The following is a 24,006-nucleotide window of genomic DNA, read 5'->3' on the forward strand; positions in this document are numbered from 1 at the left end:
CTGATAAAGTAGTTACGGGTTGTTAAAATCAAACAAACATCCCCAGCAATTAGGGAAAGCAAGGCGCAGATTAATTCCCAGTGGCTTGGGAAGCTGCTTGGGCGATGGGCTTTGCCAGTGTGACTAGTTGAGCGCTCTGCACTGTGACTGGCCTCTACTCTGAAGGCTGCCCACCAGCACAGATGCAGGGAGGATGCTCCTCCAACACTGCCCCAGGTCATGCTGTGGTGAGGGGAGGAAGAGMAAAGGAGAAGTGTGGGATTGAAACCCATGGAGGGTAGATTAGGCATTGCATGAGCTGGGCTGCAAGGCAGGAAGCCCAAGGGAGGAGAAGACAGAGCTGAAGGAGAAGAAAAGGAAGAGAGTGGAGATGATTGGAAAACAAAGGAATCAAATGGAGAAAAGGAAAGGCAGGGAGAGAGGTAAAACCTGGCCAAAGCCAAGCCACTGGATGGAAAAGAGATAAAAAATAAGATTTACACTGAGAGAGGAGAGATGAGATACAGTGCAAGGAGGAATGAGGGGAGAGAGAGAGAAAAAATCACCGATCCACATGTAAAGGGTGTGATAGCGAGAAAATGTCAAGAAATACAGGGCAGCTAAATAGCCGAGCAGGGTCCCCTGGAGCAGACCTGCATGAGTGCCCCTGCCACAGCTGCGAGAGGTGTTGGCAGCACTCTCTCTGGCATGTGCCACCTTGTTGCACAGCCCTGGCTTCCATCTGCACAGGGACAGGGACAGCAGTGGTCCAGGGACCCCAGAGTCAGCCTCTCCCCCAGGGCAGCCGGGCTATCCCTACAAGCTCTGCTGGTGGCAGTGCCCTGCTGGGGAGCTGGCCCTGTCAYGAGGCACATTGGCTTGCATGTTGATGTGATGATGTGTGACAGGTCCAGGCAGAGCCTTGCCAGCTGCTTCCTCATCCCGGACAACAAAGGTGCAGAGTGGCCTGACAGTCAGCTCTGTCCTGAGCCACAGAGCAGCTCCTCTCAGATAGTGGAGAGATACAGGAGATGAAACCCAAGCTGGGAGCAAATGGGCTTCAAGTGCCAACTGCTTATGAAATAGAAAGGGCAATGCTTACTCTGCAACTGAAATCCACTGCTATGCTTGTGTTAGCTAAGGCTTCAGTGAGGAAAATACTTAGGCTGTGCAACAGCAGCCTCTGCCTTCCCGTAGTGCTCTGCAATGAGCCTTTCCCATTCCACAGAGTGTGTAGATAGTGGTGTTTCTACAAGCCCTTCCACTGCCTTATACCTAGCACCTGCACCCAGAGGAAAGGTCTTTCTTCTATAYTGTGGTTACTGCAGGAGTGCAACCCTGCAGCTAGTACCTGTGCCCACAGCCACACAGCAAGTTAACTCGCGGTGGCAACAGGAGTGCTAAATGCCCCTGTAATTGCATCATGACCTGAAGAAAAAACCAGGTTCCTCAAGCTCTCAAGGACAGTAAAGTCCTGCCTCTTTTACTATTAATTTTCTTCCTGATCAGGCCTTTGTCTTTTGTTTTTCTCATCTCCTGAAAGAAAAGAACCTAACCCAGAGCATCACGTTCAGCTAACAGCTTCACTGCTCCCCAGGGAGCACAGTATAATTTTTCAAATCACCAGCACTGCATCCAGCAAAACCCAAGTAACCAGACCTGCAGGTCTCTTACACAAATTGAGAAATTGRCTCTAAGCTAACTCAGTCTAATACATCCCTCTCACAGCCTCTTCAGCTTTTATTCCCAATAGTCTGATCCCAATTCTTCAAACTGAACTGTGCACGTATGAGCATCTGGTTATTGCCAAAGAGCAGGAATTCACAGGAAAGGCAGCTCCCTACTGTTGCAGGCTACATCTTTTTGCAGGCTCAGTTGGGTTTTTAGCAGCTTCTGGTTCTGAAAGGTTCGGTGGGTCTCCATGGCACAGAACTACATCGTACTGGCCAGGAGTGACTCTGCTGGCTTAGCTTCTTGCTCTTAGCTTCCTGTTCTGGGGGTTGCCTAACACCAGCCCTGGCTCCACCAGGACAAAAGTCAACCTTGCTGTCAGAGGCAGAAAACAACGGTGTTGAACAAGACTTGAGGGTGCTGACTCCCATCTTCACAGCAACTCTATTGATTTGTGTTGTGACTTTTCATGCCCAGCTGGACTTGCCTGACCCAGCCATCTCCTAATGTGTGCACAGATACATTTGCCCCTGACTTGACTTGGCTATTCCCTCTGCCCACCCTCACTTCAGCAGTATCATCAGTGCCCTACAGATGTTCTGCAAGGCAGCAGATAGGCTCTCACTTATGACAACATCTGTTCAGTCAACAAAATCAGTATGTAGCACGTGAGCCCTTCTTATGGATCTGAATTCTTCACAGTAACAGCATGCCCTGCATGCCAAATACCTTATAGGAAACGTCCTGTGAAATTACTCTTAGCCTACAGTTTATTTCATTCCTTTTATGTATTTGAAGAACAAGCAGAGAAAGAAAGAGATGCCCTATTTCCTCCTTGGTCACTAGTGCAGGTAAAAAGAGTAAAACTTACTCTATAAAACATCAAATATAAGAAACAAATTCCTGGTCCCACTATGAGCTCCTAAATAAAGTCGATTTATAGCAAAGTGGGAGAAAACCTAGACCATATCTCCCTATTCCTCATATCCCAAAGTTCATACAACTCACTAAGAAACAGATGTACTGAGATTTTGTACTGCAAGGTCAAATGCAACGCTAAATGGTGAAAGTGGGTGTGATTCCATTCATTTGAATATAATTTTTAGCAGGGATAAATTTTACAAGATTCCTGTGGTCTGCTGCTCCAAACGTCTTGGAGAGGAGAAACTGTTATGTTCAGAAGGAATATGTACACTACGGCAGGTCTCAAATGCATGGTGTTGTAGCAGAGCAAAGTACTGCAAGATGCTCTTCTTTATTCCCTTCTCTAAGTACAAGATAAGAACACCCTGAAGGAAGCATGAGTGTCTGTTGGAAACTGAAAAGGCTGTCAGTTGTGTATAGCACAACTTCTTTCACCTAGGAACCTGGACTTGACTGTCTGAGTACATTCAGAGTTCACGTTACTTCAGGGCTTTTCAAAGCCTGTAAAACTGATGCATTAGCTCCCTGATTTCAGACGTCATTCTTGAGTGGCACAGAGCCAAAATCACGATGTCGTTCTATACTCCTTTTCTCCCATCCTTCAGGTAAGGGTTGTCACCAGAGCGCAGATGTGGTTGTGAYTGGAACTATCCTTTGGGGTCACAGGCAGCTGAACATGAGTCTGAACAGCCTCAGGGCTTAATCACTTTTTCTAGGAAGTAGAATATAGGAAATGCACATGTGGCTTCAAGTTGCTTTTTCATCCTACTTTGCTCCTCTCCTGCACATAACCCTACTGTAAAAGAGGGCAGGCAGTTCATGCTGCAATAGGTCCTTTGTAGACACTGTTAAGTTTGTGCTATTAAGTCTTCTAGCCAACAGGAATATATTGAATAGACATGCTAGGGGAAATAATAAATAACCTCAAGTGTTTGGAGTCACTGCTCACAAGTGGGACCAGGAATGTGAGCAGTAAGGCTACTTTATCACAGCCAACCCATAAGCAGTCAGCCAGAGCTCCATTAAGTTCCTTGCTGTAAGGCAACTGTTTTTTTTCCATTTTTTTTAACCTCCTGGGCCTCCCATCTTTAAGTTGTTATTAAAAAGGGCTTCATTTGGCTTTCAACATCCTATTCCTAGAGTTTTCTATCTTTTTCCATGCTTCAGTTGGGAAGCACAGCAGTAGCCCCAAAGCAGCACGCATTGTAATGTGCTCTCCTCAGGCACAGAGTTTAGATTGCCTTCTGTCTGACTTGTCTTTAACACAGCCCTCCTAAACTACCCGGGCATCCTTGGAGCCCTCTCTGGAGAAGSCTTTACTCAGCAGCCATGGGCTGCAGTGGCAGAGGACTCAGGGGAGAAGGGAGCTCTGGTGAGGATCAGGACATGGCTAGGCAGACAGGGTACACACAGCCCTTTCTACTGCCTTCTGTTCTGCTAAAGAAGTGTTTGGGATAACAAGTGTTCATCCTGAGCAGAACTTGCCTTTGGAATAGGGGCATCTTTCCACAGGACACAATGTAAAGCAAAGACGGCACTCAGAAGTAGGCACAAAGAGAATAACGTCAGAAAACTGTGCAGTGTTTCATCCCCTGCTAATAAGGACCAGTACTTTGCACTGCTCTGAAGTGAGCACAGGGTCATTCAGAATCCCTGAGAACCATCTGGATCCAACACAGGGTGGATTGGAAAGTCCTCTAGGCTCTCACTTTCCACTGCAGTAAGACTGATTTTTTACCCGTCCTGAAAAAGCAGTGTCTTATGTGCCACTCATCATACAATTTCACAAAAGATGATTTTTTGGGCTTCTCTGGCTGCTATTCCAATGTTGAACTACAGAGTTGATCCCTACAGAGTTTCAGTCAGCCCCTTGCTTCTCCTTCATGTTGGGAACAGCTCATTTGKGCTATCTTAATAATGTTCCTTGGTATAACAATAGCTCTCACCTGTCAGACCATTCATCTTTGCCAGACCATTCTCCCTAGATCTCCGCAGAGATCCTGTTTGGGTTATTGAATTCATTCTCATTCTACTGGGAAATGACTAAAATGTCTCCCCAGCTTTAATGAATATTGCAACATGATACTCACAAAAATAATAATTAGCAATGTAGCTAAAAATAAGCCCAGACTGTGTGGATCAGACTCCCCAAGTCAGAGGAAAAGCTGCAGTCATGAACATAGATAGTGATGAAAATAGCTAGGCACTTAGTAGGGGGAAAGAAAAAAGAAAAGCTCAGAGGAACTTATAAATGGCTGAGTGTCCTATAGATGGATAGCAATCCATGCACATTGCTTCACACAGTCCTGCACCTGACTGCTGTGTTTTCCGCCAGCTTCCACAAATGCTGTTTAGCACAGTTAGGAGTTTTCTGAGGATGTTAAGAGGTTGGGTGGCTGAAACAGGCTAGGACAAATAAGACTGAGTGGAAGGAAGCCAGCCACTTTTCAGAGGTTCCTAGAGAATTTCCATCCGGGTTCCTATTGTCCTAATGGTGAGTCCCCAGATGAAGGAAGAGGTGCCCACAGACTGTGAGAAGAGCCAATGGATGAGGATTTATGACGATGACAGCCATTACTTCCACATCCCTGGGATATATCTATCTCCCTTGTGGTGCTGGGGAAGGAAGCAATGAAAGAAGCCACAGGAGTCAATACAATAGGAATGTGCTAAACAYCAGAAACTGCACAGGCAGGATGCTAGTTCACAGAGGGGGAAAAAAAGACACACACATACTGTAGGGACTGGTTTGTTTTCTCCTTGCCCAATCTAAAATATGGGGCCATTTCTTAGCAGAAAGACATAATTCTTCCTTCTTCAGGAAGTCACAGGACAAGACTGGTTCTTGCCTGTCCAGTTTTGTTGACTCATTAAAAATAACAATACTTAGTTCTTCATAAGACAGTTAAGCAGCACAAACTGTCAACCTGCCCAAATGAAGCAGATATGAAAATGTCTGTGTTATGTCCAGGTTATATCACTAGTTATATTCCATTTTGCAGGCAAAGTACTGCTTTAGCCATGAAAATAGCCACAATTCACATGAGTTCCATTAGAATGAATGATTATTTAGTTGAAATTTTAGTTCTCTGAATCTGAAGTTTTAGATTTTTTTTGCCTAACTCCTTATTCTCCTTCTGCAACCCCATCAGTAAGAGGAAACACTATCCCACAAGTATCATGAACTGTGTGCCACAAACATACACGCACATACAATATGTATTTTTATATATATATATATATATGCACCTACAGACATATACATATGTAGGCATGCATGTAAAAGCATAGCGGAGTATGATAATTGGTGAGCAATCCATAGTCTGAGGTCAGGTTACATAACCTATTCACTAAATGCTGCAGAACTGAAATCACAAATGAACTAGAGATACAGAAGTATCTTCAAACAGGTGTTAAATTCAACAAGAGCCATTTGATCCCTTCCAGCATGTTACAAATTCCCAAACACTTCTTGTACTCTTTCAAACTAGTCACTGACTTAGGGTTTTGGGATCTGATTGATGACTAGCAGCATCTGAGAGCACTTAGATTAGATTTGTAACACCTATCAAGGCTTTCAGCTAGCTAATATTTTGATCTCAGTATAATATGGAGGAAAAAAATGCTTTGGTTGGTTGCAGAAACAATTTGAAGCCTACAAAAAACTGAACACTCCCTCAAGAGTGCCTTTTTTTCCAGATTGTATTATCACAGCACTTTACAAGCATTCATGAATTATTAACATTTTAATAAACCTTTCTACACTTCAGTTGTAGTGGGTCGGCGTGAACTTGTCTGAAAGAATTAAAGGGATAGATTTTAAGGAACCAGGGATGGGACTTTCATAAATGCTTTAATCCCAGGGGACTCTAGGGAGAATTGGGCACCAAGGCTCTTTGAAAATCCTGCCAGGCTCCTGCTTTTATAATAATTTCTTTTTTTTTTAGAGGGGGGATGGTTCTGCAAATTACGATACTACCCTGCCATTGCTTGAAACAAGCCTTGTAAGTATCTGTGAAATTTGTGAATCATAGAATCATCATAGAATGCTTAAGGTTGGAAGGGACCTGAGAGGTCATCTAGTCCAACCCCGCTGCTCACACAGGATCACCTAGAGCACATGGCACAGGACTACGTCCAAGCAGGTTTTAAAGATCTCCAAAGAAGGARACTCCACAGCCTCTCTGGGCAGCCTGTTCCAGGRCTCTGTCACCCTCACTGTCAAGAAATTTTTCCTTAAGTTCCTGTGGAACTTTTGGTGCTTCAGTTTGTGGCCATTTCCTCTAGACCTGTCGCTGTCCACCACTGAAAAGAGGCCGTCCCCCTCCTCCTCACTGCCTCCCTTGAGGTATTTATAGACACTGATCAGGTCCCCCCTCAGCCTCCTCTTCTCCAGGCTGAACAGGCCCAGCTCCCTCAGCCTTTCSTCATGGGGCAGATGTTCCAGGCCCCTGATGATCCTGGTAGCCCTGCGCTGGACTCTCTCCAGCAGCTCCACATCCCTCTTGTCCTGGGGAGCCCAGAACTGGACACAGTGTCCAGATGTGGCCTCACCAGGGCTGTGTAGAGAGGGATGATCACCTCCCTCGACCTGCTGGAATATAACAAAGGAGTTTAAAGAACACTTAAAGCTTTATTATGAATTCTGGATAATTGAAGGAAACTTGGGGGAATAAGGGATCACAGTAAAGTTCTGGTTCCATTTTTTTGCAGAAGTTAGAAGGTTTCAATGAAGGAAGTAGAGGCTTTCCAAAGAAGAACAGAAGCTTTCAGCATCAGGACAGCCAACAGACAACTGTCCTATAGTGCTGCCCTGTTTTTGCCACAGAATTTCTCAGTTTTCCTTGCCTATACTTTTACAGGGCAGTCATTAGCTGTTTTCTCCAAATCTTTGAGTAGCTGACTTCAGAAATTTTGAGTCTGTTTTGCAGCACTGCTGAGCACTCAAAGCTGCAGCTGAGATTAATGGAAGATGTTTTTGTATCTGTGCAACATTAGAAAACAAAAACTAGCATTAAAAGTCAGGTCCTTTGTTTCTCAAATTTAGCACCAAAAAAAGAAAAAAAAAAGAGAGAATCCTGCTGATCAAACTCCTTCTCTTTGTTCCTTTGATTCTCCATCTGCAGGTAGTGAAAATAAACTAAGTAACATTTGCAAAATGATCAGAATCACGTGACAATCCAGGAGAAAATTAGTATTTCTGATTTCAGAGCAGATTTTGAATACTGCTCATTGAATAAGGTTGTGGGGCCACACAGTGACTAATTATGAGAGAACAAAACACTGAATAGCTGTTAAGTGAGCATGATCCATTCTGTGACCTCAATGTGGTGGAAATCCCTAGAAAGAAAAATATGATGTGTTCCTGTTATTAAAAGTGTACTGCAAAACATACAGAAGAGGAGCTGATGCTGAGCTTGCACAGGCAACTGCATTTCCAATATTGGCTAACTTTTGAGCACTTAATTTAGCAGCCTTAGTAACTTCCTTTTAAAATAGCTTCATTTTAAACTTTTCCACACATGTGCTGTCTCCTGTTAGTTGCAGCTGAAGTCTAATCTATGTCCAGTCCTAGTAACGAAGCATAATTAAACTTCTACACAGATTTCACTTTCTAAAATGAAATGAATTAAGTCTTGGGAGTTCYACCCTCTTGGCCTTATAAGCCTCGCTGGAAAACATTCTCTGTTGTCCAAAAGGTGTCAAAGCCCTAGCATATACCTCAGATAATGAGAAAAAATCTCATCAAGTTGCTACAGAAAACAACAACTCTACAGAGTCCCAGCACCTGATATAGGGTTGGATTAGAGTTCCAGAGCATCTAGGAGGTGATGGCCTCAGCAGCTCTCTAGAGCTTCCTTCGCGTGGAAGTACTGATAGAAAAGTAGTCCTAACATCAGCAGACGGTGCTGTCAATAATATGACATACGTCCCTTGTGGGAATTAAACTTCAATTGCTTGATATCTGCCTTTGGCTTAAAAGCCCCAGGTTGGCCATCCCTGAATTAGGTGAGGCCAGATTATCAGTGGAAAATTAAATGCTTTTCTTGGCAAAAAATAAATTAATACAGAGTCTTATCTGGCAATTTAATGAGTGCACAATTACTGCAGCAGGGAAAAGCCCCCTGAAGATTTCATCATTTAAGATTCACAAAAAGCAACTGAACACAGAATTATTTTGTTCAAAGGACCAGCTAGATCCTTGCCTATTTTTCAGCTATTCTGGATATCAGAGCTGGAATACTAGAGGTGCTGCAGGGCAGGAGCTCAGGGCCTTGATGAAAGTGTAGGAAATGAATGATGAAACCCTGTTCAGCATTTCCCTGTGCTCTGTATAACTGAGTGCATGCCATTCCAATGCCACCGACAGCAAACTGACCTCCGCTTTACACTACAGGACTTGCAACTTGTGTTYTTCAAAACTCCAGTTTCTCCAGGTATATCTGCACTACTGAAAGATTTCCCAAATTAACTTCCAAACAGTAGAACCCCTCTGGAATAACCTCCATCATGCCCCTACAAGGGATACTCAGCATATTTTGTCTTCTGCTATGCCTGACGGCATGAGAGGAGCTGAAAAAATACAGGTTGGAGATATTAACATCCATACTATCATGCTGTGTGAAGGTGAGATGCCATAAATCATGTGTCAGAGATGGAACTGAATGGGGACAGAAATGAGGAGGCAGGGAAGCACAGGAGGAGGAACCCATTTTCCCCTCTACATGGACAATTACAACGGAACAAGAGAAACAGAAGTAAGCCAACCCTACCAGTGAGGCCACTTACTGTATTTACTTACTGTATTTTGCGAGACAGGAAGGCCAGCCTTGGGTAGGGAAGGCCCACTCAGTTCTGGAGTGGGTGCTGGCAAGTTGCAGTAGTATCTGCTGTGGTCAGTGCTTCTTCTATGGGGAGAACAAGCCAGTAGAGGCATATATTTGCAGATACTTCCAACAAAATTATCAGCTGACCTAGTCCAGTTCCCTTCTGCACCTCTGCTTCTCATGTCTGTAGTGTTGCACAACACAGTCCTTACATAACAACACCTAGAGCATGGTTTGCTTCAGAGGTAGGCTGAAATTCTCTCTGATTTGGGAACAGGGAGGACTATAAAATAAATAAAATACCTCCTCTCAAATATAAACTATAAAATAAATAAAATACCTCCTCTCAAATGCTATCGGAAGAGCCATATAGCTCAGTTAGATTCTTGGCAAACATGTACCTTGTTCGGTCCAGAGAGAAGACTACAAGTTCACTTTGTACCTAGGCCCTTTCCTTCCCTATAATGCCAGTCTCTCCATTTCTACTCTTGGCAGACAGACGGACAGAGTCCTCCCCTCCAAACCTGGCCTAAAGGCCTTCTCTTTCATCTACCAACATTGTCTGCATGAAGCGTCTCCCCAGATCATTCTGTCTTGACCATCAAGTCTGCGTCAGTCCTGAGAGGCCAAGGTTTAACTCTGGAGGAGCAGGCTCTCTTCAGCTGCCACTGAGGGCAATCTCAGCAGAAAGTCCTCCAAAGACGAGACAGGGAGCCCTCATAAGGGATATACTCCAAGCCATAACTACTGGTTAGATTTGGCTTGTTTCTTATCATACCGTACTGACATATCTCAGGACAGCAAACATAGGTGCAGATCTTACGGAGTTCAGGTGGATTGCTGAATTTCTGTACTAAGATTTTTAGATTTCCATTTCAGCCTCTGTTAAGATAAAACTTCTTCCTGAACATGTTAGGCTGTAATGTGCCCCCATGGGAGAAGTAAACTCTCTTCTGGAGATAATTCATAGACACAAAGGCCTAATCATCTTTACAGGCACATGGTAAAGGTTGAAAAGAGGAAACATAAAATGGAGACTGTCTGAGTCCATGCTTTGACTCACTCATGCACATGCCTTATGAAAGTCTTCAACTACCTGACATTTTTTTTTTTTGTCCTGCAGATCTCCCTCACTCCATCCCAGCTAGTACAAAGGATAAACAGGGCTCACTGAGGGGGTAGCTATTCAGTATTTTCCCTTTATCCTAATTTTAAGCATGGCCAAGTGCCTTATTTGCCACTCGTCATTCAAACCCAGTGTTGAATACAGAATTACTTATTTCATCATGTCCTTTTCTACGGCACTATTTTGCCATAGCATCTCAATGCTTCACAAGCATTAATGGATGCTTTTTCAAAGAGATAGGTGGRGTTATTTTCTTCATTTTAAAACCAGTGAAATAAAGTACAAAGAGGTTAAGGTCAAAAGTGCCAAGAGAACCCACTAATTTTAAGTCGCCAAATTGAGATGCCTTGGATTTGCATTATCAAAGTGCTTWGCATTTCCACACTCTGTACATGTTAAGAGCAGAACTCCATACAATGCCAGATCTGCACTTTTGGAAGACGGACCCCAGGTGTCTCAGACTGAGAACCCAGAAAYTGAGAATGCACCAATTAGTGGCCAACCATGGAAAGCCTCATTTGAATGGCTTGTTCGGTAGCACAGTGGACCTCAAGGCAAGGAAGTACCTAATTTTTAAGGGCAGTATTGAATTGCCCTAACATGAGACCATTCTTCTGCTTTTGAACCGCCCCAGCACAATTCAATACACAACCTTCAGCACTGGCAACAAGGGAAACAGATAATATATAGATAACACCCTCATTTACAGCAAAACGCTTTCAGTCCCTAAGTATACCCCCTTCTGTGCACTGAATCAGGCAGAGATCCTATTGAAAAAACCATATATAATATATGCTAGTATTTGACCATATAATTAAAGAGCACATTATTATGCCTGTAAGTGAGGGAGGACAAAGTAAAGATGGATTAGCAACCCTTTTAGTTAGGTTGTTCTCTACATTCTAAGTGTTTTACTTTGAAAACTTAATGTATGCACAAAAGAAAAGGATTTAGTTTCTTGTTTTAAAAATGCAAACTGAAAAGGCAGAAAATAAGAAAATTTATAATTTAGATCACAGTAGTTAAATACTGTTTGGTTGTAGTCACTAAAGACACAAAAGCTGTTTATTAAATGGTTGTAATACTCATTACATGTCCAAAGCTTATTCCTGTATATCAAATGCAGATACAGTCAAATAAAAAAAAAAAAAAAAAAAAAGCACAAAGTAAGAAGTCCCTTAACAAAAAGCTTTTTGTCCAAACAGGTAAAGCTCAGGGAAAAACAAAAAAAATGTAGTTGATGTAGTTGAAAGAACATCTTTGACTACTACAATTTGTCTCATCCAAAAACAGCTGGGTAATCCTGACTATAAGCAGGGTATTCTGGTGTTCCTTCTTGTGTTGTTTAAACTCCTTTTAAAATAGYCTGGGAAAGGATATTTTTCTGGGGGCTATATAGACTCAGAAGTCCATAGAGCTAACACAAGATACATGGGCCAGCTTTATGCTGCTGCATGAGGAGATCTCCACTGAAGGTGCAGTGTCTTTAACATTATATCTCAGCAAGTTTTATTCAGTGTTCCCAGGAACTGCTGGGATGCATCATAATGGGAGCAGAGGGGATTAAGCAACCAAGGTCCGTGCCAGTAGGGGTACACCATTCCAATTGGGAATTYCTGAGTTACTGCTGCATAAACACACTGAGGCAATTCATGTTAGGCAGGTAGAAGAAGCCACCAGCTGATATATCCCTTGTAATAATCCATTGCCTAAGGATGATGAAAAAGAAACCTCAGTGTGTAGTTTCAGCAGATGTCTGTATTCAGAAAGCAGATCTCAGAGCTAGGTCTAGGAAGCTAGATGCGTTGCAGAAATGATTGCCTTAAGTCAGGGTCTTAAGAATCTGCTAGAAAATATGTGGAGAATTAGGCACCTCAGTATCACAATACGTCACACATGCCTTTTGAACCTTGCCATAGCAAATGTTGAAGACGTAGTGATATCTAAATTTCTTGGAGTTAGGTATTTTGATCTCTCAAAGAAACATTTTCTGTTTCAGATTCAAAGCCTTGAAGTGTTGCTCAGAAAGGGCAAAAAACAAGACCATAGGTGTTCATTCCATATGTCAATGGTTAGACTAATTTCCCAAGATTATGAAAGTTGCTAATCCAGCTCTCTACTATATCTGAAAGGATCTCAAGTCATATCTTTCTACTTTGCAAGCAACTGTTTAATGTACAATGCTTCTAACCTCTCTTGTTTAAGTTGTTAGGCTTTAAAAAAAAAAAAAAAAAAAAAGAATTAGGAAGAATTAAATAAGAATGAAGCCAGAGAGAGCAGAGAGTGTAGACGAAAATATGTCTTTATATCCTAGTCATGAAGCTCACATCTGCAAGAGGAGATATTGCAAATTCCTGCTTCAGAGAATAGTTGATACTAATCATAGAAAATAGCTGCTGGGAGATCACAAGAGATCATTTAGTCCACCCTCTGGTCCAGAAATTCCTACAGCTCCTACAGTGATGGGAGCTGTCATAGCTTCCTTAGGCAATCTATTCCAGTGAATCACTATCCTTACAGTGAGAAAACACTACTTAGAGTCTAGTCCAATTCTCTCTGACAGCCATTAAAGCCTAGTGCTTGTTTTATCCACCCTAGACATGAAGCATTACCATTTGCTTACTCTTGCTTTTTATGTACTTACAGACTGGCATCCTAACCATTCTCAGACTTACTTCTTCACGTTAAACAGCCCTAATTATTTTAATCTTTCTTCACAAAGTACATTTTCCTTGGTGTCCAACAAATCTCACTACCACAGTCTGCACTCTCTTCCATTGGACTACACCTAGTTAGCAARAATTAGGTGTGGCATTTCAGCTGAAACTTGACATGTGCTGATCAGAGCTGAAGCCTTAGTAAACATGTTTTACAGCCTATACTTCCATTTGCACAACCAGTTAAGATGATGTTTCCATTTTTTTTTTCTCCCAACAGGATGACATTCTAGACTAACATAGAAATTGTGGTTCTCTATAATGCTGTCTCTTCTCTAGAAGGATGGCTAGCTGGACTGTTGCTTCCATGGACAGCTGGTTGAAATTTGTGAATTCTGCCCATTCAGAGAATCTTTTATTCACTCTGATGCTCTTTGATGCTCTTCAAATGCTCTGATGCTCTGTCCTTCGTTGACCTGGGTTCTCAGTCTGAKACACCTTGGTCCAAGATTGTCCTGAAATGCCAGGAWTTTCCAACAACTTATACCTAGCTGATGACATAGAATCATCATGGTTGAAAAAAGCCTTCAAGATCTTCAAGTCCAACCACAAACCCATCACTACCATACCTGCTAAGCCATATCCCTGAGTGCCTCATCTACACATTTCTTGAACAGGACTGTTTCTGTCATCTAAGTTGAAGMCAAAATATGAAGGACAATGTGCTTAAGGAAAACATTAAGTTCAAGCTGGTGGAAAAGCATTTGAGAGAGTCTTCAACAGAAAATCAGAAATTTGCTCATTGAGCAGGGCTATCTACACCAGGTCTGCATCTGTGCTGTAATGTTTTCATTTGGACTATGTTTCTTTGCTTAACTTCTGATAAAGCCTGTGAGATAATGACAAGATCTAACAACTACTTCCACTGTATCCACAAGGCTTGTTATAGAAGAAAGCTAAATTGGTTTGACAGGATCTATTCTTGGCAGATCTGTACAGGCTCCTAATCATCTCCTTTATTTCATTTGATTATTTCCACCTTTTTTTTTTCCCTGGGAATTAAGTTAAAATGAGTAGTCTGTAATTTCTTATATCCTGTTAGTTATTTTTCAGCCTTCTCACGGCTCACCCAACCCTCACAAGTCTTCAAAGCTCATGGTCAGAGCTTGTTTCCATCATCTTTGCAAATAATCTAGGATGATGCTGATCAGTCCTGGGTAATTTGAAACAACTCTCCTTCATCAGTACATCCTGACTTGCTCTGCTCCTTTACTAAATCCTGATCTTTCTTCCTTTGTGACTGCTATTTAGCCATAGAGTTGCAGATAACTACCATACTGGAAATACRCACAATGGGCATGAAACACTCTGGCCTTATTGATAATGCCTGACATAAATTTTAGCAGAAGGTTTGCAGTGTAGATCTTACCGCTGTAGATCTATGGTACTCTACAAGTACCATAAACACCAAGCTAAGGGGCCAGGATAACATTGATTCACTCTCTTGCTCTGTCCCAAGTAATAATAGACCTTTGTTGCAGAATAGGTCAGTTGACCCATGAAAGACCTAGAGAAACCTGCTCCAGCATATTCTACAGCCTAATAATCAGGACATTCTCCCTGGATGCAAGGGTCAGATCTACTCAGACAGAAATGGTACATTTTATCTCTTCTAGCCAGTACTCTGACTGGCCTTTGAGTACAAAGGAAAGGCTTTTTGCCAGACCCAGTGCTGCAGGTGGGCTTGGTTTCATCCTTTTCACACCTTTTACTGCATTTTGAAGGTCCTGTCAACATTAAACATGTTGTGGATGTCTGTCCTCAAAACTCTAGTAGGACTTGGAGTTCCTTAGGGTCTGCCATTGAAAATGCAGACAGCAGGAGGAGTTAAAAAACAGTGTCTTTCATCTTCAATCAAGAAAAGCCTCCATTCTGGCAAATTCTAACTCAGATAGTGCAATCCAGGTATTTGTAAGCTGCCAGCCCAACTATTCCAATGAAACAAACTAAGAATGAAGCTACTGACCCTGAGGAAGCTGCTCCTGAATTTGAGATTCACAAATGCCATTTCAGTGCCACTCTCTGATGTACAGTGATGCATACCTGCCTTCAAAAGTCAGTGTTTTGGTTAGGTCTCTCAAAGTTCCTTTGCTTCAGTTACGCATTGCTGCAGTACAGCCTCCCAGCCGGACCATCGTTCTCAGACATAGTGCAGCAGGTAACATCCTCCCGGCACATTAATGTCCTAGRGCGGTTGCAAGCTTTTTGTCAGAAAAACAATATGTCATACTTGCTTTTTTAGATATACCTTTCCAAATTTATAAATACTTTAAGGAAAATTACTTAAGTCCACCATGGAATAGCTTACTCCTAAAGCAGAGAGTAGACAGAAGAGGCAAGGATGGCATGGAAGCAACAGTCAGATCAAAAGCATTGTGGTTCACATTTGACTGGTTTCAGTTAGAACTAATACAAACAACTGGCATTTTGTGCAAAAGAGTAAAGCATAGCACCTTGCTGCCCCAAATGTTGACCCTGGCATACTTAACATTTCAAATTTGTAAGGTTTTGGGATACTATTAATAAAATAAATGAGTTAGACTCCATTCAACAGTCTGATGAACCGGATGCTAGTGGATAATAGTCTTACTAATTATATAAGTAATCAAAACCATAAATTATTCTGGATATCATCAATTATTAGAAAGCAGTCCAATTGATAAAAAGCAGAATTTCTGACAGCACGGTTTCACTCCTATGCTTCTATGGAAGGAGTGGAATAAAACTGACTGCAGAGTTGCATCCAAATCCAAACACATATCCCTGAACCAAAAAATTTAGGGACATTTAAAACAACTGAGCAAGATTCCTTCAGAACATCTAACTTTATTAATTACCAGCCTTTGGAGAGAGGTGGTTCCTACAGACAGGATGGTTAAATATTGTGAAATGTGCCACTTTTCTATAAATAGAGATATATTGTGATTATGACTGGAATTAGTTCAAGATAATTCAGAAGTCAGATGAGTAAGGAATGAGACTGACATGTATTGGTTATAATTTGAAGGAAGATAAGTATATTCTAGCTTTCCTTTTGAGGAATCAAGGGCAAACAAGTCTAGCAGGAAGACAGGCTCAGGGCTCTTCTCTTGGGTCAGCCAGGCGGTTGGAGCACAGCCTGGCAGCCAACAGTGGCATTACTAGCAGAGAAGTAAGACTGGAGGCATCATGAGTAGTGAAGAAAGCAGGAATGGTGATATTAGTTTGCATTGTATGCACTGCCCTCATGGCAACATGGCAACCTCCTGGCTGGTATCAGGAACAGTGTAGCCAGCCAGGGAAATGATCATCCACCTGCACTCAGTGCTGCCTCAACTCGAATATTGTGTTCAGTTTTGGGCCTCTCACTACAAGAAGGACATGGAAGCTGGGACTACCCAGCAAAGGGCAATGAAGCTGGTGCAGGAGCTGGAGCACAGACCTGACAAGGAGTGGCTGAAGGAGCTGGGGTTACTTAGTGTAGAGAAGGGGAGGCTCAGGGGAGACCTTATTGCTCTCTACAGCTACCTGAAAGGAAAAAGAGGTTGATCTCCAGAATAACTACCAATAGGACTAGAGGAACTGGACTCAACTTGCACCAAGGGAGGTTCAGGTTAGACATTAAGAAGAATTTCTACATGGAAAGCATTGGAACWGGCTGCCCAGGGAAGTGGTGGAGTCACCATCCCTGGCAGTGTTCAAGAAACACATATATGAGGCACTTAGAGACATGGTTTAGCAGCATGGTGGTGATGGTTGCACTTCGTGATCTTGAAGGTSTTTTCCAATGTTTCTATCTGTGATTTGATGAAGTGCGCCCTTCATCAATTGCTTGGTGGAACTGGGGAGCTTTTCACCTATGCTGACAGCAAAGCAAGAGGTGAGAATGAACTGCTCTCCAGTGCAGAGAGACAGACCTCTCTGTGTCTGTAGGTGGTCRTTTTCAATAGCTCCTGCAGCTGCCCAACTGGAGGAGAACTGTGGATACTGCAAAAGCAACCAAATGCCCAAAGGAAGAACCTATGTAGTTAGAGTTCCTATCAACTTCCCTGTTGAGACCAGTGCCTGAAGAAGTGAAATGAAAAGCCCTTTGAGATGGTGCTGATGCTAGCAGGAGCCTTCAAGAAGCAGAGCGTGAAGAAGGGAAGTGAAGGGAAGTAAAGAAGGAAGAGGAGAAGCAGCAGGAGGACTTCATGGTCAAGGGAGCAGGAAGTAAGCAAGGAGCAGAACAGGTGGGCAGAGGAGACAAAACAAATAACAGGCAGGGATAGCAGGAGGAGTGCAACTCCAAAAGAACAGATTCTTTTTGTTACATAAAAAGCAAATCAGTATTTTTACAACACTAGCTCTCCACCCACCTGAACCCTTTCCCCCACACTGTACATCACTACATGATGACAGGAGGAGTTAGCACACCGGAGGAGGGCAGGGAGAAAGCTCAGTTGTAGCACATTCTTTCAAGCTGTGGTCCCCTGTAATAAAGCTTGGTTCTAGGAAGAAAATTAATGGCTCATGTCAGAGGAACCCAAGTGGCTGAAGGCATCCTAGCATTACAGGAGTGACTGAGGATGGTAAAGTAGAGCTTTGCCTGTCTAAAGTAACTTTCACCTGGAGGCCTCAGAATATATGTATTTTTTTCACACACTAATTAATTTAGTTTCCGAATTAAAGAAGCACCTTGCAGAGAGGGCCATGACAGGGAGAAAAACTGCACTTAGATCAAGTCAGAAAGCAGGTTAACGGCACTAATAGGAATAGAAAACAGCTCTCCTGAAACTCATTCCTTTATAGTAACTACTGGTTTGTGCCACTTGCAACCACGAAAAGCCAGGGAGTTTTACAAACACACTCAGCAGGTGATAGAGAGAGCTCTAAGGATATATAAACACCTTCTCCCCATGAGGCCATGAGAGCTTTGAGGTTACATGTCATGTCCCAGTATGCTTGGGGGTATGGATTGGAATTATAGATTAAATCAATGTAGATGGGTTTTAGAGTTTCACTTTGGACTTCTGCTGTTGAAATGTATCTCTCCAAGATACTCTTTCTGTATTTCTACCAGCAGTGAACATGCATCTCCTGCAGCACCTGTCTGGATGATAGACCTCCTCTAGTCAGTCTTATGAATCCCTGTGCAGAGCTACTGGTCTGTGGTTCTTGCCTGACACCTTGGACCTTCACAGCTCAGAGGTGGCCAGATATGGATTGCTACCAAACCTATTCCCGAGACTTGTCAGTCTCAAAGCAAATCCTGGAATCCACCAGTGACCTGTAAAGTGAATCTACACAAAGTGCTGCCATCAAAAGGTTTCTCATCCTGRGGTTGCTTTAGCCTCAGTCTATCATTGGAACTGTCATTTATTTTCAAATCCAGATAAAATCTCCCTAAGCAGGACGGCAGACCAAAATGAATGAAGAGAAGAAACAGTCATTTAGGTGCAGGAGGAGAGGACAACAGGAGTGTTACGCAGAGAGATGGATACAAGTGCCAGCAGAGCATGGACTGAGCAAATGGTAGAGAGCAATGCACCTCCAGCCTTGGAGAATGCAGAGACATCAGGTTTATATCTACTTGATGTAAAAGCAAGCATGCTGTTCTGCTTCATACTATTTCAGCCAAAGCAAGAGGCAATCCTTAGGCTAGTCCTGCTTTTCCTGGTTATACGCCAGTCTCTCAGCACAGATGTGCCTGCACAGTATAGACCAAGCAGAGTCCATGAATGTCCCACATCCTCTGCACGCGGAGCACATGGGAGTTACTGCGCTGAGCACATCCTCTCAGCATAGGGCCAGGGAACTCCATCACTTACAGGTGTCCTTAATTAACATGATACGAGACTAACCACCCACTCTTATCTTGCAGGGGGCAAATAACGTTTGCAACACACACATGTCCCGGGTCACCTTCCATTAGCACAAGCAGATCGTGAACCTCAGTAGCTGTCACCAGTGGGAAATTCTCCCCCCACACAAGTCTCCTTGGGAGATGGGGAGGGAGACATGTAATATCTGTACAGATTAGCTCCTAATCCTGGGGTAGCATCTCAGAGACCATGACAGCTGACCTGAAATGAGAGCAGATCTGAGGTAGAACCTCAACCCTTGCAGCTCAACCCTCTTGCACCTCAACCCACAAGACCGAATGAGGACTCCCTGGCTGGGGCCTGCTGAGAGAAGGTGCTTTACATGCCACARAATAAGCAGAGGCCTCAGGCTACTCAGTCTCAGTCTGAGTTTGGGRCTGTGCCCAGGCTTCATGTAACTTGTTGATACACAGCAGGTATCAATCTTCTCATCATAATACACAGAAGGCCTCAAGTGATGTCCAGCCTCTCAGCATGGCATGGCCATGGTCAGCAGTTACTGCACACCTTCATATTGTGAGGCACATGCAGCATTGGGCAGGACAAGCCCACAGGCAATCCATGTTGGTCCCTTGGGGTGCACACACGTCCCCAGCCTGGCAGATGCAAGTTTCAATACAACCTTCTCAGCAGGGACACCTCTACGGTGGGTGCTGCCTGCCTGCTCTGTATTGAGACTCTGATTCAGGAGCACATTACAGTAGGAAACTCTCTACTCTCTCCTACTAAGCATTACGGCTGTCTTTCTCCCCCTGGAAAGTCTGCCTGCAATTAGTTCCCTAGGAGGGGGCTGGTCTGTGCCATTAAGAAGAGTTACATTATGCGATCGAGGAGAAATCAATGTCTCTAATAGTCAGCAAAGGCAGCAGAGGAAGACAGGGTGGTGGGAGGGGTGCTTCTCCTGAGACTTGCTTTCCAGGAGAAATCCCACAGGTATTGCTCCAGGAAGAGAAATAGTAAGGACCTGAAGTAATTAAACTTCAATGCAGCAATTGTTTACTAAGAGGAGCACAGAAACCATGGAGTGTCTCTCAGAAAGGCAGAGGCTGGACTTTCCTCGGGTGCAGATGTAGTGCCTCTGCCTTAAAGTCAATGGGCTGTGGTGATTTACACCATGCTGGCAAGTAGAGGGAGGAGGGGCGTGGATGGTCACCTACCCTTTAAAATACTACTTTTTTCTCCATCTATGATGGCGTTTAAAGGTAAGACCATGCCTTGCAAGCCTTGAAGCATCTGCATTGTGTGGTATAATTAAATTTCTCTAAATAACATCCAAGACATTTTAATATCCTGAGGCAACAAAATCTTAACTCTGCGTGCATCTTCCTCCCTCTCTCTCTCTCTTTTCCTCCATCCTGTACATCTCCGCAGTTCCGGGAATGACAAGATACCTCGCCGGCTGCCTGTAATTGCTAAAAGAGTTCCCTAATGCTTTCTTCGTCTTTAATTGCATTAAACTGCATCTTCAGAGATAGATCCCTGTTTATTCATGCTGCTCGCGTGGAAGGGGAAAGAAAGGCAGACTGCCTCTCCCGGCTCCCTGCTTCCATCCGAAGGGTGTGGCAGGTTTAAACCTTCGCAGCCGCCGGCTCTCGGCGCTGGGCTGTGGAGCRGGGGACGCCAGGGGAAGGAAGCCGTCGGAGCCGGCTGCTGATGAATGGGAATCATCTMGCCCACAAGTGGGAAACCTGCTTGCGGGTTATTGTTTAATCACTCATGCGATCCAATACTGAGCACATACCCCCCTGATGTCCATCTGTTCCAGTATGCGGCACATGCAACGCTTGCATTTCTAGCCACCTAGCTAACCACCCCTCTCCTTGCATTACCAACCGCATCTCTCGCTAGTAACAAGGGCTGAGGAATTCCTTGCCCCAGCCTTTCAGCTATGCCTCCTTTTAGCTCAATATTTTGTGGGAAAAGATGCCGTGTGGGCATAAATGACACCACTAAGCTAGCTGCATCTCTCATGGGCGGGCACACTCAGTCAGACACTTCACTCTTCACACTGGCATTGCACCCACGAGAAAGAATAACCTGCGAGGTACCAGCGTGTGAATATACTTGTCTTTGAGGGGTGGGAGGGTAGACACATACGAGCACACCTAGACATGAATGTGAAGAGATTTCTTCCACGCCCAAGCCTGTGATTTCAACATTTTGCTCCTTTGCTGCCAGAAAGGCAGGGCAGCAGGAGCTTCCTCGGGAAAATAATTTGAGGAGAGTTGTCTTTATTTTGGGAAGGGAACTCCTGCCTGTGATTCCCATCCATCTTTTTCTCTCTATGAATGATCTGGGTGGGGACAGAGGAAGAGCACAAACTCAAAACCAAGGTCTTTCTTCTGTTCCAAATTAAATTTCCAACATCCGTACAAGCAGTCTGGCAATTTTGGTGTGTGGAAGCATGTGCATTCAGATACATGAGTAGGAGTTGGGCTTTGAGCACAGGAAAAGCCATGGAATACACACAGGCAGTTGCCTTCAGGATGTATGGCTGCATAAGGACCAGAAAGTGTATGTGGATGAGCGCATGTATGTGCATATATGTACAGTACAGATGCAGGGGACTGGAGAGCTGGGATGCGAGCAGCACATGCACGCGCAGAGGGGTGTGTACCATGCAGTGGATTAATACACGGGCTGGGCAGAGAAGACTACACGAGATCAAAATACCTGCATACCAGGCATTTCTAAATATGCTAGAGTAAAAAGTGACAGGTATGGGTCTAGGCAGATATAAAAAATGATATATCAGAATACTAATCAGAAGCTTTAATGACCAACCTGTGATAGCACGGGCAAAATTATCCCCCTTCCCCAAGAGCTTTCTCCCGGCTCAAGAGAAGCCAAAGCTACCTACTTTATTTTAAAATTTGCTGTGCACCTCCACCCACTACTCTGTCATTCTGCTTCTCTGTCTGCCTTCCTTCTCCTCCTCTTTTCATCCCATATTTGCCAGCTGAATGTGCTCTGCTGGCGGGCTGCAATGTGCCCCCCACCCCCCATCACCACCTCCCTCCAGATTTAAGTGAATGTATCATTAATTGCAGAACATTTGAAACCTGCATAGGAAAAAGAAAAGAAAAAAAAGCCACATGACGCAGGGTCCTTTTCTATCTCATTTGCCTGCCCCTCCCCATTATTCTACAAAACTGCTCCTTCATTTGATAACACACATACCTCCATTCAGAAACACACCTTAACCTGGATTTTCTTTAAACACTGCACTGTTCCACAGTGACATGTCTTGTTTGCATCTCTGTGTTAGGATATTGCTCCAGAGTACTGCAGTACTATATTGCAAGCAATATACAAATGTACGTATGCAAACGTATAAAGAAAGTAACCATTATGGCTCTATACTTAARACTGAGCTGAGTCCTGCACTCAGCGCAAGGACCAAAGCTCTTTGTCATCACCTTATTTAGGGGGAGATCCTTATTTAGGAGGAGTATTCAAAATTTCTTATAAAGATATTCAGGATGAGCTCCTACCCCAAAGTTCCAACTGCATAAATCCAAGATCCTCCTAAAGAAGTCCAAGGAGTTCAGCCAAATTAGGTTCTCTTAAAAAAGAGCACGTGTGGGCTTTCACATAAAATAGAAAGAGGAAGGGTGACRGGAGTATGATATGAGCAGCTTTTTTACCCATATGATTTAGACACAAATATATATATATGTATATTTTTCCACTAGAAACCAGCCACTGCTCCAATCTTCTCAGCATCCCAATTCCCCATGAAGGAAAGCCATGCAATGCTAGCACAGAGATTGGTTTCCAACAGGTTCACGCTGCAAGCTTCTCTTATCCCACCCGAGTTGGCGCTAGCAGAGGCGTGGTCCTCTGTCTCTTCTCCAGCCGGTGCCCAGTTGTCTAACTCGTTGCAATATGAAGGGTATTGCAAAGARGGCTATTAGCCCCTTCCTCTGGCTAATGATTTTGTTATTAACTGATTGCACCTTTCATTATGCATAAATTGAAAGAAAAAAAAATAGCTTCAGATTAATTCCTACTCAGATTGTTACAATACAAAAAAAGAAAATGAATGCACCTGTCCTCTGAGCTGCCTCATAGCACATGCACATAAAGCATCTCTCATTCATCGGAGCATTAGAGAGCTTTCCAACCAAGGATCAAGGCTCACTGGGTATCCGCTCTTTTTTTGGCAAAGGATGAAGAATTGTTTCCTTTATATTCAAGGCAAAGCCACTTCTCATCACGTTTCCTCCCAACCCTCCCCCCACYGCTACATCCACACCCTCCGAAACACAAGACAGAAAATCCCAGGCAATTTGCCCACAATTAAAAAAATACGATATAGAGGGGAGATCCTGGTAGCTCCCCAAATGCAGCCATAGGCCACCCCCCTTCCCCACAGCATCCACCCTGGAAAGGCAAAACAGTCATGTTGAAGGGTGTGGAGGGAGCCTTCAGCTGCGAGATGCTGAAGAATCGTGAAAGAGGCATCTGCTGAAAGCAGCCGAAATTTCCTCCCCCTACCCCTGCCCCTTCCCCTGCCCCTCAYGCTCTCAGAGGCAGACACAGACACCCCACAGACACCCCACAGCCTGGGTGCCTTTTCCACCGAAAGAAAGAGAAAATCTCCAGCTCTACCTGTTTTGTTCTTCTCATACAGCACAGCATGATCGTATTGTCCCCTTCCTTCCTTCTTCTTCCTTCCTTCTCCTCTCTCCTTTTCCTCTTCTCTCTCTTATCTCTCCCCCCACCCTCTCCACTCCCTCCCTCCCTCCCTCTCTCTCTCTCCCTCTCTCTCTCTCTCTCTCTCTCGCTCTCTCTCTCACACACACAGACACCAGGGCAGTTAGCAGTGACTCTCCGGTCCGCAGCTATTGCTCACCGCACACGCACACACACACACACACACACACACACGCTGCCTCCTCTCCCTCCCTCTCTTC

General features: G+C 43.8%; 1 protein-coding gene across 1 annotated transcript in view; it reads right to left on the reverse strand.

Annotated features, from left to right (window-relative positions):
- Positions 1-23,802, reverse strand: part of GAP43 (growth associated protein 43) — a 58,550-nt gene extending 34,748 nt beyond the window's left edge. The window contains exon 1 of the mRNA XM_026037222.1: positions 23,702-23,802. Coding sequence (XP_025893007.1) covers positions 23,702-23,731 — 30 coding nt within the window. The 5' untranslated portion in view covers positions 23,732-23,802. The remainder of the gene's footprint in view (positions 1-23,701) is intronic.
- Between the last annotated feature and the right edge of the window lie 204 nt (positions 23,803-24,006).

Source organism: Nothoprocta perdicaria, unplaced genomic scaffold, assembly GCF_003342845.1.
Source record: "Nothoprocta perdicaria isolate Ctin4 unplaced genomic scaffold, notPer1 scaffold_193, whole genome shotgun sequence".
In the NCBI taxonomy this organism is placed as follows: Eukaryota; Metazoa; Chordata; class Aves; order Tinamiformes; family Tinamidae; genus Nothoprocta; species Nothoprocta perdicaria.